Raw genomic sequence first — 17,459 nt, 5'->3', positions numbered from 1 at the left:
AAGATGAAAAGTATCTTAGAGATCTAAGAAAACTTTTCAAATATCAACATATATACTCAATGGTTGAGAAATAACAAAAATTATTTTAGCGAAACAAAAGACTTCTTCAAATGAAACAAAAATTAATAATAATAAGTAAAGAATTTTTTTTATATTACCTAGTAAATGAAATGTTTATGATATTAAACACTTAAATTGAGAGTATTAAATATTCTCATGTGAAAGAAAAATATACAATAAATAAAAATATTAAAAAATAATAGAAATATTCAAATGTTAGACATAAATTTTTTTTAATTGACATATATCATTTAACATAATTACATAAAGGTTATGATAAGATAAAAAATATATTAGAGATATGAATGAGTTTCATGACAAACTAAATATTTATAATAAATAAAAAATAAAAAGAATATATATATATAAGGTTACTTAATTAATTGTGAATATTTTAATAATTTAAACAAGGATGGAGATATGGCGGGGACGAGTATTATGGTGGGGATATATACATCCCCATCCCCGTACCCAATTGAAAAAACACTACAAGAAAACTGGCTATTATCGAGGAAAATTTATCTACGAAAAATATTTCGTAGGTAATTTTATTTTATCTACGAAAAGTAGGCGTAGATAAAGTATACATTCGTGCGCAACAGAAAAATAAATTACGTACGGAAGTTTCGTAGGTAACCATGACTGACTTTGGTGGAAAACTTTTCTACAAAGCATTACTTATAAAAGTCTGCGTAGATAACTAATATTATAAAAAAATATATAAAAAAAATTTAAAAAACGTTACCTACGAACATATTTCATATGTAAAAATCAAATTATTTTTTATCAAAAATAAAATAGACAAAATATTCACACCACTTCACTCTCACTCACTCTCGAAACCTCCACTCCTCTCACTGACTCTCGAACCCTCCACTCCACTCTCACTCACTCTCGAAACCAAAACTCTCGAAACCAACACTAGCCCTCCATCAGCACCCATCATCACTTCAACCTCCATCACTCAAAACCTCAATCAGCACAGTGCATCGTCGCAGCGACAGTGAGCCTCCATCACGCAGACGCAGCGTAATGTCATCGTCGCAGCGAAACGTAGTGTCATCGTCGCCTTTCATCGTCGCCGACCTTCATCGTCAACCCACGCAGTGACTCTGTGGCAAAAACATGTCCCGACCTTCATCGTTCACAAAGCAAAACCCTTGTCAGAAAACCCTCTGCGAATTGGGAAAAAAATTGTAAGTGATGGGTTTAGGGTTTTACATTTTGGGATGTATGTTGGTGGCTATGTGAATAATCCTCCTGAATAAGTGATGGGTTTAGGGTTTTACATTCGCTCCCTTGAATCTTTCATCTGCGTGCCTTTGATTTACAATATGCCATGCTTACTGAGGGACGAAGCTAATTTCTGTTTTGTACAGGACCTGGGTGTTCTTTTGTTGGAGTGGGTGCATTATCTGAAAATGGAGCTTTTAGACCAAATGGGAAAGTTCTGATTACAAACGAGTACAGTTGGAACAGAGGTAATCCATGGAGAAACTTATCATTCCATTATAAGTGCAAGAATTGCTCCTATATGATAAGAGTTACATTGTACTGCAGAGGCAAACATTTTGTATTTGGAGACACCAATTGGAGTGGGGTTCTCTTATGCCATAGGTGGCTCTTCCTATGAGACTGTGAATGATGAGACAATAGGTAATCTACTTTAATTGCTTTGGAAGTTTGTTCCTATGAGACTGTGAATGATGAGACACCAGTTACATTGTAATTGCTTTGGAAGTTTGTTCATTTTATTGTCTTTTAATCTTTTGAGACAAATAAGCTCTTATTTAGAAAGCTTCTTTAAATCATATCTTGTGCCAAAAAAGGAACGTACTCTACATGTGATGTTTAAGCTTTTAAAAAGTTGAGACAAAACAACAATTAGTGCTAAAAATGCGACACCACTTTTGCATGATATGATGTACTCACAAACAAAAATCAAATCACACACAACTACTCAATTATGGTATATCAAATTGGCTTCACTTTCACACTTAAATCAGAATTGTTTACATATAAAAACATCATGAAAGTTAAAATGATGAGGGAGAAAAGGTACATAATCTGTAAAAGACACCTAAAACATAAACTAGAACCATCCATACAAGTCCTAATTAATTAAAAGTGATCAAAGGAAGACTCAAAACCTGAGTTGTAAAAGAACTTCTAAAACTCACAAAGTTCGTAATCTCTTGTTTCTAGGTTTGTTATCTTGTGTTTCCGATTAAAATGTGCTTATGTAGATTTGGGTGATCAAAGTTCAGATTTGAAGAGACCTTCATGACATTAATTGCTTGAGTGTGAGATAAATTAAGGTAAATGCTTGGTTTATCTTATATACAATTTAATCTTTTATAGCTTTTTGTTTTGCTATGATGACTGTGTATTTTTGGTTGAATCTGTTATAGATACATAAACTTGCTGGTTAGAAACACTATTTATTCAAAACTACTCAAACTAGACTAAGGTAGGTCACTAACTAGACTAAACTTGCTAAAAACTACAAACTAGCACCTACAATTTACCTATTCTAAAGCAGATTTATGACACAATAAAACTCTCCAAATGCATACAAAGTAAAAATATTATAAGCTAACTAGAAATCAGTTTGTGCTATATTAAACTAAGCTAAGATGTAAAAATACTATAACTAGCCTAATAGAGCAGAATTATAGAACTAACAAAATAAAAAAATAGAAACTAAGAGTAACTAGCTACTCAAATTCATTCTAGAACTAGGATGCTGAAATTAGTAAATGTTATGACCAATACTAGACTACACTATTCTAGTATAGGTTATTGAAGCTAAACAACTAACAACTAGGCTAAACTACTATGATCCAAAACTAATTAACACTTACACTAAAAATGACTTAAAAAGAGCTAATTAACACTAATTAAGACAAGTGAGATGAATGTAGGCGGGATAATGCGAGTTCAAGTGTAGAACAAAATCTAGCACATTTATTTTCTCTGCTCTCATTACCTCTTATCTTCACTTTCTTTTGTTTTCATTTTTTTTCCTCTTCTCCATCTTTTTCTTATTTTTCTTCACCAGAATTTTCTCATTTTGTTCCAGTTTTTTCTCTCATTTTTTACTGATTCACAAGATATTTCAGTAACCAAGTGAGTCACATATGCCTCTTTATCAATAATACCCCGACACTTGAACTCAACAATGTCCCATAACTCATCCTAATTCACCTCACAGCTGTAGAATAATGTATAAACATGGTTTACGGGTCCAAGGTGCTAATAAGCTAAAAATTCATAATAAAAGTTAAAAATAGGCTCAAAAACGGGTGCAAGGGAAAATTGTCCAAGTTAGGCTATATTTGGCACTGTACAAATATGACTAGAAAGCTATCCACTCAAATTAGACACTCGATCTATCACCTACAATTCAAGAACTAAAACTAGTCAAATGGGAATTATTCAAATATGTAATGATCAATAAAAATAGAGGTAAAATGTATTAAAGTTTAAAAGAAATAAAGAAAGCTAGAAATCAACTCAAAAATCAAATTCTACAAGAAAATCAGAATTTGACTACTGAAAACCTAAAATAGAACCCTAAGACTATGCTAAAATAGGCTAAAACTAAGAATTGAACTAAGCTAAGAAATGGAAATACTAAGCAACTAGAACAATAATAGAAAGGTAAAAATAAAGTATGATATCAAAAACAATAACAAAAATAAAATCTAATTATAAGAACCTAGAAATGGAAATTTTTTAAACAACAAAAATAGCAAAATAAGCTAAGCATGGAACAAAAGTTGTAATCTATCTAAACTAATTCATACAAGTTTAAAACAGAAAACTGAGAGTAGAATTTAAGGTAACAACTGAAAACAATGAAAAATTCAAAATACCACCTATAGACTAAAATTTGTCCAATTTACAACCCAAGAAGTTAAACTATTATAGTAGTTAACAACTAGAATGAACCTATAAATTAAAACAAACCTAACACTACTAAAATCAACCAAAAACAGCCACTAAGCATGTCTAAATTCATCAATCAAAACCAAATCTGCAAGTATTTACAAAAACAAAACAGAATCTTAGAATCATCTTACTAAAACAGAGCAAACAACATAAGACTAGCTAAAATAGTAATTGCAGAATTATTTACACAACTATTGTTATAGAACAGAATGATCAAAGTAGTTTGTGTGAAAAACATGTAAAAGTTAACCTTCCAGGAAGTTTTAATGATCTTGCGACTTGTTGCAGTTCAAATTTCAACAATCAATATCCATTTTAATTTATTTTTTGACAAGTTACCACTATTTTCATCATTGATGAATATTTGATTTCATCTTTTGTTAATACTTTCTAAAAAGCAATCCATCCTTAGGTTCTTAGGGGTTTATGTTATAATATAACGATGCTAATTATTGATGATTAGCATAAAGATAGATAACATAAAGATATTCAAATGTGTAGGGAATGATTTGAACATTGTGATCTAATATATACGTAACTTCTTTAAATACACAGATCATGACTTCATTTCCTTCAAGTCGTGATTGGATGTATGATAGGGTGTATAAAGGTAGAAGAGGTTTGAAACCTACTTTCGTAGCTAGGGTTGAAGAGTTTGTCGAAATAGTCTGTCAACAAGAAAGTTATGTTAATGAAAGAGAAGGATTTATGATGTTCAAACAATCAAGCTCCATCTCTACAAGCATGGCTTTATGCTTGACTACTTTATTTGGATTGATCACAGGGAAGCCATAGAGAATATTTCCCATCATGTTGACGATGCTTCAGAAGTGGTATACATGTGACAGAAGGATAAACATTTAACTCAATGCATGAGATGTTGTGTGATGCTCTTAGACAACATGGGTCATTTGAAATACCAGAAACAAACTTCGAAGAGCCTCCGAATGAAGCAACTCAATGATTTTATAATCTGTTAGTCGAGTCAAATGAACCATTATTTGAAGGATCATCAGAGTCTAAATTATCAATCTGTGTTAGACTTTTAGCATGCAAGTCGAATTGGAATGTCCCTGACGAATGTCTAGATTTTATAGCAAAAATGCTTCAAGATGTAACACCAATGAATAAAGCTTTACCTAAAAATTACTACGATGCTAAGTGATTAGTATCAAAGCTTGGATTGACTGCTAGAAGGATTGATTGTTGTATACAAGGTTGCATGTTGTTTTACGATAATGAATATGGGAAAAATGATGGAGCACTTACACGTTGCAAATTTTGTGATATGCCAAGGTATCATGATCGGAGCACAGGAGCAAACACAAAAAAGCTTGTTCCAGTGAAAATAATGTTCTATTTACCTATAATTCCAAGGTTGCAGAGACTGTTTGCATCAATGGAAACTACTAGTCACATGTCTTGGCATCGTGAAAATAGAAGTAGCTCAGGCGTGTTACGTCATCCCTCAGATGGTGAAGCTTGGAAGCATTTTGATCAGGTACATCTAGACTTTGCAGTTGATCCACGCAATGTACGTTTGGGTTTATGCTCTGATGGATTTAACCCATTCATTCAATCAACAATCCCTTATTCTTGTTGGCCAATAATTGTCACCCCATACAATCTTCCTCCTGAAATGTGCATGACAAAGCCATTTATGTTCTTAAGTTGTCTAATACCTGGACTAAGCAATCCAAAGGCAGGAATTGATGTGTATCTCGAACCTTTGGTGGATGATCTAAAGAAGTTGTGGTTTGGTGTAGAAACATATGATATTTCAAGAAAGAAGAACTTTATCATGAGAGCTAGTTTAATGTGGACTATAAATGATTTCCCTGCATATGGGATGTTGTCTGGCTGGGGTACTCAAGGTAAATTGGCATGTCCACATTGTATGGAGCATTCAAAAGCCTTTACATTAGAAAATAGGGGGAAAAATTATTGGTTTGACTCACATCGTAGGTTTTTACCTAGTAATCATGCCTTTAGAAAGAATAAAAAAGCCTTCTTAAAAGGGAAATTTGAAACCGATGGCCCACCAACTACAATGACACCTGACTTGGTTTGGGGAAGAGTAAGGGATTTACCAATGGCCACAAAAAATCCTCGTTTGTTGAAATTACGAGGATATGGCGAGGTTCATAATTGGAGGAAAAAAATTATATTTTGGAATCTTCCTTATTGGGAAGATAATCTCTTACGACACAACCTAGATGTCATGCACATAGAAAAAAATTTCTTTGACAATATATTGAACACGGTCATGAATGTTAGTGGTAAAACAAAAGACAATGAGAAAGCAAGGATGGATCTTGCTTTATATTGTAGTCGCCCTGACTTAGAGATAAAACTGCTAGCTAATGGAAAAATGTTTAAGCCTAAAGCCAATTACTCTTTAACTATAGAGGAAGCAAAATTAGTTTGTCATTGGATAAAAGAACTTAGGGTGCCTGATGGTTATTCATCAAACTTGGCAAGATGTGCTGATGTTGAAAAGGGAAGGATACATGGGATGAAAAGTCATGATTGTCATGTGTTCATGGAATGCTTACTTCCTATTACATTTAGTACATTGCCAACACATGTTTTAAATCCCCTAATCGAAATAAGTCATTTCTTTAAAGACTTATGCTCTACGACATTGAGGTATGACGATTTGGTTACAATGGAAGAAAACATTCCACTAATTCTTTGCAAGTTGGAGAGAGTATTTCCCCCTACATTCTTTGATTCAATGGAACATCTCCCAGTTCATCTTGCATATGAAGCTAGACTTGGTGGCCCAGTGCAATATAGGTGGATGTATCCCTTTGAAAGGTAATATATGATCAATATATTTCATATAAAATGCATTTATTTAACGATTATAAAGCATGACTAAGAAACAATTTTTTTTATAGATTTATGGGAGATTCTAAGCGATCAATCAAAAATAGGGCAAGGGTTGAAGGATTGATATGTGCATCTTACATACACCGAGAAACAACTTATTTTTGTTCCCACTATTTCAAAGGTTATATGTTGTCATTGCGAAGTAGTAGAAATGAAATGGGAGTTGAAACCAATCAACCATCATTGTCCATCTTCAACCAACAAAGTTGTCCTTCTGGCAAGCCATCAATTCATTGGTTAACACAAAGAGAATGGGATTCGGTCCACGTTCATGTGTTAATCAATTGCCAAGAAGTGAAACCATACCTCGAGTAAATATTTTCCAACTACCAATTTCATTGTTATAATAAAGTTAGTTCTTTTATTAAATTAACCTTCTTAATGACTTATTTGAATAGGTCATTCCTTCAATCTCAGGAAATACCTGACTCAACTACTTCTAGTCGTGTACATGCTGATTTTCCTAGATGGTTCAAGAATCAATTATGTACTTGATAATTAAATTACACTTTCAATGTTTAATAAATAAAATATGACATTGAGTTTGTGTTGTACTGTAGGTTTACAATGAGCCTTTAAATGTGACAAACCAACACTTGAGAGATTTATCGCTACGTCCTCTTATTGAGGTTAAGCAATGGCACACGTTATATGTCAATGGTATAAGTTCCACACTAATGCATGAAGTCAAGGTAAAAAGACAATAAATAGTGGGGTTTATGTAAAAGGGTTTACAGACGGAGGTGAAGATGATTTCTATGGGATCATTAAACACATTTACGAGATAGAGTACAATACTTCAAGCACTCCCAAGAAAGTATTTGTATTTTATTGTGACTGGTTTGATCCATCACGAAGAGGTACAAAAGTGGACTTTAAATACCATGTTGTCGATATTCGGATGGATAAAAGATATGTGTCGTATGATCCATTTATAATTGCTCACAATGTAAGGCAAGTATATTATGTCTCATATCCACCATCTCGAATAGATAAACGTGGATGGTGTGCTGTAATCAAGACAAAACCTAGAGGTCGCATAGAAGCTACTGATGTAGATGATGATATGCCTTACCAAGAAGACCAAGTTTCACACGTCAATGAAGTCATAGAAGTTGAACCTATTTTAGGCTTCCAAGATTCAGAAAATGGTGTTGAAGTAGAAGATGAAGCCATAGAAGAAGACACGGAAGAAGAGGAAATTCAAGACTTTGATTTGGAAGAAGAAGATGATGAAGGGGAATTTGATGATCATGAGTCAAAAGAAGACAATGAAGAAATGGAATTGAATGATGATAGTTCTGAATAGACGTACAATAATTAGATCAATGATTTGTACCAATTTCTATTTGGACATTTTGTTGTTAGATTTGCCTTTTATGTGTTAAACTTATGGCTTTTATTAAGTACTTTTAGATGAGGGTTGCAAAATGATACATTGTACTTGTTTTTTTCTAAGAAGATTGATACAAGACTTCTCTCACTTCTTTTTAGTGCAGATTCATCTTTCACTACCAACAGTTAAAAAAAAATCTTAATGACTTCAGGTTGATAGGACCCCAATCTTTCATGCCAAAACATCCCTCCTCAATTTTGATAATAGAATCATGAACTTCAACTAAATTAGACTTCAAAATTTAAACCATTTCTAATCTTTTTAATCTTTGTCATCTTTATTTCATGTTGATCAATGATAAAACAATAATATTCGGTAAAAGGAGACCGTGTATCTTTTCTTGTTTTCAATCATTTATGAATACAAAATTATTCAGTTCCCATAGTACACTTATTTTGTATCTCTTTAAAACCAGAGAGATCCATTGCTCAAAGATTTGTCATGCTTTTCTTCTACAAGATCAGTTTTCCATTAGCAATTCATATCAGGCATGCACCCTTTGCCTAAACGCTATCATCTACTTTTATTGTTCCAACTCTTTCCAAGATACTCATATGAGGAGGAAAAAAGTGTTCTCGAGAATCACAATTTTCAAGCCTGTGATAGAGACTATGGACTCTCTTATACCAGTTAAGGGTTGTACAAGCTCTTTGCTATCAAACCCCAATCACCCATAAAACATTACAGGATAAATAGCTTGCAGTGTCCGTTATTTAACGACAGTTATATTTAAATGCCTCTACTGTGTACCTATTTTTATCAAGCAAAAGCTTGTTATGGAGTAGTTCCATAAAACAAGTGTTTTTTAGGGAGGAATAGAAGCATATCATACTAGCCTCCCCTAGTGCTTTGGAGAAATAGGAACAGAGAAAAAAAATTCTAGTTGTCTTTCGATTCAAAATCTTCCAAAATCTAGTTAGGAAAGTCCTCATATGGTGACTTAGAAGTTGGTGTATGGATTGCAACTGAAAAGTCTCACTTAAAAAAGGCAGCAAAATCCGAACATAATTAACCCAAGCCTGATAAACTGTGGTAGAAAAATGTAATCAGACAACACAAGGAACACCTGTAAGGAGAGAAATGCATCTACCAGAACATCATAAATCATTGCGAAAATTAATCCTAACACCAACCAACAGTCTAATAAGTATTTTCCAAGACAATATCATAAAAGTCTTTTATCCCAGGTCAAACAGAAAAAGGCTGAAAATAAGATAGTTTGTGATATTTATGTTTTAAAAGCTTATATTGCATCGATGTAGTAAGTGAAATCTTAGGCAAACTTGAGAAGATATATATGCTATATTATGGAAAATGTTTCATTCATCGATTATATGAAAAAGTTTTATTTTTTTAGTTAAAAGAAGAGAATTTGAAGTTACTTTCTATGTGATAAATATTCCATTCTTATGCAATATATAGAAAGCATTGGAATCACATAAAACTATTTATATCTATATGTTTTGCTTAATTCAAGAAAGAGGATCTGCATTCAGTAGTTTGATATGATGTTTTAAACTATTTTTTGAACACTTTTCTCATGTAAGGATGTGATATTTAATTAAAAGTTCCAACTTGGATTTTTGTACCTTTTTCTCATTCCATCATTCATTTTGGATTGCCTTTCAGGAGCATCACATTCGAACTGGCTGTGGTTTTGTGTCTGTCATAGTCTATGAGGATCTTGACAAATCAACTCTGATCACCTATCCGGATTTAGCACCAAACTGTTAGCACTGCCAATTTATTTTCTTTTACATAGTTCCACTTGTTTAAGGATCACCTATTGTTTCCAAGGATTGTTTTTCTGTCCAGAGGCAGCTTCTTTACTGCTTCACAACTTTTGCCAAGAGAGACAACAAACCTTGCTCGGACTACAAGATGCAGGAGCAGTCGCTAGTTATTTTGCTGCAAAGATCTATGGCTTGGATATACTTGTTGAAGACATTCAGGTCTAGGTTGATGGCATCAGTGTTTTGACCTGTTATTGGAAGTTTCGGTTTGTAGTAGATTTCATTGCTAATAGGTTTGCATTTGCAGGATGATAGTGATAATGTCACTCGATTTTTAATGTTAGCGCGAGAACCTATAATTCCAGGCACTGATAGGCCATTTAAGGTACTCAGAATAAATAGAAGAAATTATTGAATAGAAAACATCATATTTCTCCGGATTCCTACATTGATTGGTTTTTATGCTTACTAATCAATATTAAATATTGCTATTGATTTGTCAGACAAGCATAGTTTTTTCTTTAGAAGAAGGTCCTGGGGTTCTTTTCAAGGCTCTTGCTGTTTTTGCATTGCGTTAGGTTAACCTCAATATGTAAGTTGATGTTTTCCTTTGCTTCTCTTCTTTTTCTCTATTTACTGATGGCATGAACTATGTTCTTGTCTAGGCTTGGTGCAGTGATGTGTATGGAACTTCTTTCCTCAATATGTGTTCAATACTCCTTTTTTCCCTTTTGTAGTAATTAAAGGAATAACAGAACACAATGTGTTCGGTCTATCACAATAATACATCTTAAAGATAAGGATTTATCCATAATTAATTATTCAAGATCTTCTAATCAAGGATTAATTATGTTCTTCTTGTATCAAGGATTTATCCATTAATTATTAACTTTGACAGAGCATGAGTTTTCAATGAGCCCTTAAATTGATGTTTCGACAACTACTCAAGATTGTAAAGGTATTTGGCTAAAAGTAAAATTTGGTACAATTCTTGACATGCAGTCTTTAAACTGAAATGGGGTCTTAATTGGTGTTGTTGTCCGATTGAAGGATGAGATTATTACAATACACATTTTACAAGAGTTTAGCTTGATAACAAATTTGAGTGGATAATTTACTGACATTTCTAATGCATGTGCAACTGATTTGTATATGTTCTTCTTTGCAGTTGTAGATATGTCATCAGGATGTAATAAAGACATTCCTGAACCATCTTTGCCTATTGTCAAAAAGGGGAGAAAGGGGACAATGAAGGGAAGACGACCAAAATATGTTCTTATATTACCATCACAAAAAACACATATACTTGAATCCCCTATTGATCAACAAAATCCTTCTACAACTGCAAATGTTGTACCAATTCCTTCCCAACCATCAATAGCCGAATCTACCCCTTCCCAACCCTCAATTGACCAACCCATACCTTCTCAACCCCCCATTGTTCAACCTGTGCAACCTCATGTTAATGAACCTACACTGTCATCTATGGCTTCCCAATGTGTTGGTGCTAGATTGACATCATTATCTTCCCCCTCTCAACAAAATGATACACCAACCTTAATACCCACCCGATCTATTCATAATGTACTTCAGGAAGACCAACACATGTCTACCGAAGAAGCAGGTGAACCATCCATAAATGAAGACAATGACCCTCATGTTGGTGCAATGCTTGAAATTATTGAACCTTGTAATGATGGGTAATAATCAACACTAGTTGAAATCATTTTTTCTTTTATATTATATGGTTTTTTTCATATTGACATCATATTTTTCCATAATGTGTTTATATTTTTAGGTTTTACCTAAGTAGAGTTGCCTCCAAGGCAATCACAAAGACAATTAAGCAACAATATGTTGAGCCATGGTTAACTTGGGGTGCAATGTTAGATGAAGAGAAGGAGATCTTCTTCCAAAGGTTCAAGGTAAGTTTATATTTGTAACCAACCCTTTACTAGATTTCAATTAAGCATATTTAATTTCTTTGCATATATTGTTTACTGTAATAATCAATATCTTAACTACTATATTATCTCTTAATGTAGAGAAAGGTTACTTGGAGACCTGAACATGAGGAGAAGATTAGAAAGATTTTCAACACAAAGGCCTCTCATAGACTTTCTGAAATCTTCAAGGAAGCAAGAAAAACCTCACTAGATGTTTGATAGAGTATGGAACAGTTTGCTTGCTAAGTGGAACCAACCCGAGTTTCGATCAAAGAGTGCTCGTAATCAAAAGAATCGAGCATCTGAGAAGGGTGGATGTTTGCACACAGGTGGCTCAATCACCATCCATGAGCATGCCCTTCGCATGGTATGTACACTAAAAAATTATGTTACATAACTTGATGACTATTATATCATGATTAATTAGTTTTGGTTATAGGCATAACAATTGGGTCGTCCTGTACATTTTGATGAGCTTTTCCACCATACTCATGTTCGCAAGAATACCGGTGATTTTGTAGATCACAGATCTTAACAAACATATGTAATTTCTCTAACTTAGATCTTTTCTCCTTTTTAAATATAAAGATTTGCCATTATATAACATGTCTATTTTGAATATCAGGAGGAATTTCAAACTATATTTTCCCAAGCAAGATCTGAGGCTGCTTCTTGTGGTGAAGGAGAAGAAATATCTCCATTGAGCCCTAGTGAGGAAGAGAAGTTAAGGAAAAAAAGTTGGTTAGTTGCTGCTAGTGGCAAAAATCCTAAGGGACGAGTATATGGTGTTGGAAAACTGAATGAAAATTATCTTTGTGGGGAAGCCTTCACACAATAACCATTCAGTTCTACAAGTATGGATTCACAAAAGATTCTAAGGTTGGAAGAAGAAATTCGTCAATCTAGGGAGGAGTTTCGTCAATCTAGGGAGGAGAATCAACGATTGCAGAGAAAATTAGAATCCCTAGTAACTGTTGTTCTCCCTCTTCTTCCTCCCGCCGCACAAACCATTTTGCAAGACGTCAATGAACAACCACAAAATGAGGATCAAAACCAAGATGATGCTCGGGAGAGGAACCACCAGCATGGGCAAAACTCTTCTCATTATGCAGATTATTAGTTAGGTTTGTAATTATAGGACTTGTTGAACTAGGTGTAAAATTAGTTAGTTTTTAAATTGTAGGACTTGACCTATGTAGCTTATTTGTTAGTTTCTTAATCTGTGTTATCTACTTTATTTTATATTTGTAGGTTTATAGTTTTGATGTGATGATATGAATGGTGCTAAACCTTTGGATAACTATGTTGTTTTATATTTGAAGGTGTTATTTGAATGCTGGAATGTTTGTAGGATCTACAGGTGGAGTCTAGCTTTTATGTCTAGACATCACTTCTCTTGTTTATGATATAAAACTACTATATTTTCTAATTCTAGAATATGTTAAGTAGACAAAATTGTCTACTGCATTGTTTACAAGTGTAGTTTAGAGGTAAGTCCTGACAAATATATAATGATAATTTTTAGAAATTAAAATTATTTATAATTTTTAATATTATAACGTTATCTACGAAAAGTTTCATATGTAAATTATCTACAAAACTTGCCATAGATAATTACCTACGAAGACCTTCGTAGGTAATTTACATATGCGGCAAATGTAGGAGATAATTACCTACGAAATATTTCGTAGATAATTTACCTACGAAGATTTTCGTAGGTAAATTACATACGCAGAATATCGTAGATATATTACCTACGACAGTTTTCGTAGATAAGTTACCTACGAAATGTTTCGTAGATAACTCCAGCTGTAATTTATGCACCCACTATTTTCGTAGATAATGATATTTGTAGGTTATTCGTAGATAATTATCTACGTCTTTCTTTCGTAGATAATGTTCGTAGGTAAAGTTACCTACCAGCTCAATACCTACAAAATTTGCTTCGTAGGTAATTCGTAGATAACAACGCATTACCTATGAAAAGTGAACATTACCTACGAAAAACTGGCGTAGATAATAAGCTGATTTCTTGTAGTGAAATCGGAGATTCCCCATACCCATACTTATACCCAGTCAATGCGAGAATTCCCCGTCAAAACGGGGACGGGTTCGGACAATACCCACAGAAACGAGTTTATTTGTCATCTCTAATTTTATGTGCTTTGATCATTTGAGGTTATCTTTGATTTTTTTAGATGAATTAGAAATATCGGTCTTCTTTACTTAATTACTTTGACCTAGTTTTACCTTTTTCCTATACAATTCTCTATTTGTTTGAAAGAAAGCATTAAGATATCTCTTCATTTTTAGAAAATAGTTTCCTACATTATAAAAACGTCTTTTTAAAAAAAAAGTAATATAAAAAATAATAAAAGTTGAAAAATATTTGCGAGCCCAATACTACTAATCTTTTTGGCCAATATAAGTTTTGTCAACTTTATTCTTTATTTCTTAATATAGAACGATCACTAAAAAAAATATTTTTTATTGACGATAGATTTTTAGCAGTTAATAATCCCCTAAAAATATTTTTATTTCTATTACTTTTCTTTAACCGTGATTATCCGTCAATTATATTATTTTAAACTTAATTAGTAAGTTTTTTATTTTTCAAAGCTTCCTTTTCACCTCTTTCTCACTTTTTTTTTTTCATTTATCAACACCTTTACAATGTCGTAAACTCGTCGACCACCACTTCTACTATCGTCGGCGAGATCAAGATCTTTACCACAACGGTGACACCACTCACCACCTAGTCTCCCTCACCGCTATATCTACTAGTTCAGTCTCTTAACCGCTCATCCATGTGTTTCCGTGTTTCGTCTCTCTGGTAAGTGGTGCTTCCCACTTCATCGTCTTATTATAGGTTTATTTTCCTCCATTTGTGATGCCTACTCTATTTGCGATTGTCAGTTCTTGTATGATCTCAGATAGTATATTTTATTCTCTCACCTATGTAATTTAGTGATGAAGCATTGACCCCAACCAAGGATGGAGGCAAATGCTTAAGAAGACTAAGCATATTTAGAAAGGAAGTTCACTAATCCTTCATCCCTTTCATTTGTGTTTGCTATTTTTGATTCCATAAGTTGACTTAGTTGAATCAACTTTAGTTGACTTGTTGACCTTTGACTAGGTTTGACTTGTTGAATATAGTTGACTTGACTTAAGCCAACATGCTAATCTATGTTTATTTACTTTGTAGGTTAATTAGGAGTAAGAAAGCAATGCTAGGTGGCGCATGGTGATTGGGGAGCATAAATGATGTGGAGGAGAGAGTAAAGCAAAGGCATAAAGCATAAAGTAAAAGGCATGAAGCAAGTGTACCTATGTACCTTTGGTCTCCTTTGTTTTTAGCACACTTTGGCCACTTTTTGGAGACATATGAGACACATTCTTTGTCTCCTTTTGTGCTAGAACGAAATTAGCCTTGCACACACCATAGTTAGCTCTTTTGTCTCTCATTTTTGTAACCTTATTTGACCTAGTTTCTAGAAGCTAAGGTTAGGTTTTTGTAGAGACATCCTTAGGTATCTTTTATTTGCTTAGAGGCCCCTAAACTCTTCTATATAAGGGGTGCTCCTAGACATGTAAAAGGGTTGAACATTTTGAAGTAAAAACACTCTTGTGTCTCAACCATTTGTGAGAGTTTCCTCCCTAGGGAGTGAATACTTTTAAACCTTATCTTGCATAGCAAGTGGCGGCACACATCCACTCATCTTCAAGGTTTCCATGGCTTCTAGCCTAGCCTTGTAGTGGCGTGCTTCTCACATTTTTATCATTTCTTTCCTTTCCATTTTATGTTTTCTTCTTCCTTTAATTGTTCTTGGTTTTCTATAGTTTATGTTCTTTCTATTTCCTTTTTGTTTGAATCAATCCATCATCTTCTTCTCTTGAGCTTTGTGAAAGGAACCTTCACATCTAGATAGCTTGCTATCTTAATGTCCAGTGGGGATTTCACGTAGCTTTCTTAATCAACTCACACCATATTCAAAAATCTAAAGAGGAACAAGATAATCCTTCATCATTTAGGGTTTAGTTTCTGTAGTTGTTAATTTATTTGAATTTTTGAATAATATGAGAAAGGAAAGGTGAACTCTTCCTTCGTTGATGAAACAAAGGGTGTACTATTCAATTCACATGAGCTTCAGCATTCACAACAACAACGAAGAAGAATGTGAGGCAACGAATGAGTGGGAAATAACTCCAAGGGATGTAGGTAATTCTGATTTAGATCTCTAATTTGTTTCATTTTCTCAAGGAGCTACCTGTAATTATTCAAGTTGTAGAGAGAGAGAGAGAAGAACTTTTTGGCTTATGTTCCCATTTCGACTAAGATTTCTCTTGGAAAGTTGAAACGGGTTGTTATGAATGATATGGAGTGCAGTGCAACTCCTCCGTAGGGAGAGTGGTTTAACGCGATCTTTTAGTTGCGAAGTGGAATTCTGACGAACAATATATAAATTACTTCAATTTTTCTGTCTTCAAAGATTTGAAGGAACTCGACTTGTCATATGGTAATATAGTTGGTTGTGTGGGGGATGAAGGCATTAATCACTAAAACTATGAATTTTCATATTATGTTGTACAACATACTTATTATTTGATAACGTTGTTGTTTACCTTTTATTGATGTTAAGTTTTGTGAATAAAATCAACTCCTACCTAACTTTTATTGGGGATTCCTCATTTTTCACGAATAGAAACACCTTGGGTGCTTGGGAGAGACTCTTGGAGGCTATTAGGGGTGTTGGGAAACTCTCCCTTCTCTTTCTTGGGTTTCCTTCTTCATCCATGGAGGTTTTACCCCTTTTGGGTTAGAGAGGATGATGGGCTACGAAATTGAAGGCAGAGATGTGAATGGGAGGCGCAATAGAACCATGGAGCAATATTCAAGAACCTTGGGAGAGGGATTGTTTCTACTTTATGGTTCCAATTTCTTCCCTATTCTTCAATTTTGTAAAACCCTAGGTTCTCCACCATGGAGAGAAATTTCTATTTGTTGAGATTAGATGTAAAACATTGAATTCTTGTGTAAAATTGTGTTGTTAATTTATATGCTTTTCCAATTTATGTTAGTATTTGATTTCCTTGCTTAATGCTTGATTTGTGATTCTTAAGGTGTTGGGAAACATCTTTAGAATCTAGATTTGAAATTAAATACCTAATGGATGCTTGTATCTAGGAATAGAACTTGGTTCATTAGTAATCTTAGATTCTTGAAACTAATGCATGATTTCACTTGTTGAGGATTCAAGGAATTGAAACTTGATGAGTAATCATAGGCTCAAAGGCTCTAGGAATAGGATTTGAGTATTCTTGTGAATTGATTTTAACATGAATATGGAATTGAGATTTAGAATGCATGAGAATGAAATGGTTGAAGTCTAATCTTGACAAATTGTAAATACACTATGTTAATTTATTGTTGCACACCAACTGTTTCATAAAATACAAAAAGAGTTTCCATAT

At 33.6% G+C, this 17,459-nt stretch overlaps 1 protein-coding gene and 1 pseudogene across 3 annotated transcripts; both read left to right on the top strand.

Annotated features, from left to right (window-relative positions):
* The first annotated feature begins 874 nt into the window (after nucleotides 1–874).
* Nucleotides 875–13,318, top strand: LOC114181840 (uncharacterized; annotated as a pseudogene). Its single transcript, XR_003603951.2, has 13 exons — nucleotides 875–1,256; nucleotides 1,440–1,541; nucleotides 1,621–1,716; nucleotides 2,266–2,378; nucleotides 9,935–10,034; nucleotides 10,121–10,257; nucleotides 10,346–10,423; nucleotides 10,542–10,630; nucleotides 11,207–11,738; nucleotides 11,837–11,963; nucleotides 12,084–12,351; nucleotides 12,424–12,528; nucleotides 12,610–13,318. The product of XR_003603951.2 is annotated as an uncharacterized LOC114181840 (transcript).
* On the top strand, nucleotides 4,955–8,370 carry LOC114181839 (uncharacterized). 2 transcript variants are annotated; one of them, XM_028068443.2, is made up of 4 exons: nucleotides 4,955–6,834; nucleotides 6,918–7,220; nucleotides 7,308–7,379; nucleotides 7,470–8,370. In XM_028068443.2, the coding sequence occupies exons 1-4, from the start codon at nucleotides 5,237–5,239 to the stop codon at nucleotides 7,486–7,488; spliced, it is 1,992 nt and encodes a 663-aa protein (XP_027924244.2). In that variant the 5' UTR covers nucleotides 4,955–5,236; the 3' UTR covers nucleotides 7,489–8,370. The 2 variants fall into 2 exon arrangements, with proteins under 2 accessions (XP_027924244.2, XP_085528559.1); XM_085672433.1 differs by having other exon boundaries at nucleotides 7,308–7,396.
* Nucleotides 13,319–17,459: the final 4,141 nt, after the last annotated feature.

Source organism: Vigna unguiculata, chromosome 4 (assembly GCF_037176805.1).
Source record: "Vigna unguiculata cultivar grain cowpea cultivar isolate G323 ecotype 2 chromosome 4, ASM3717680v1, whole genome shotgun sequence".
In the NCBI taxonomy this organism is placed as follows: domain Eukaryota; kingdom Viridiplantae; phylum Streptophyta; class Magnoliopsida; order Fabales; family Fabaceae; genus Vigna; species Vigna unguiculata.
This window is presented reverse-complemented; position numbering and strand designations above follow the sequence as displayed.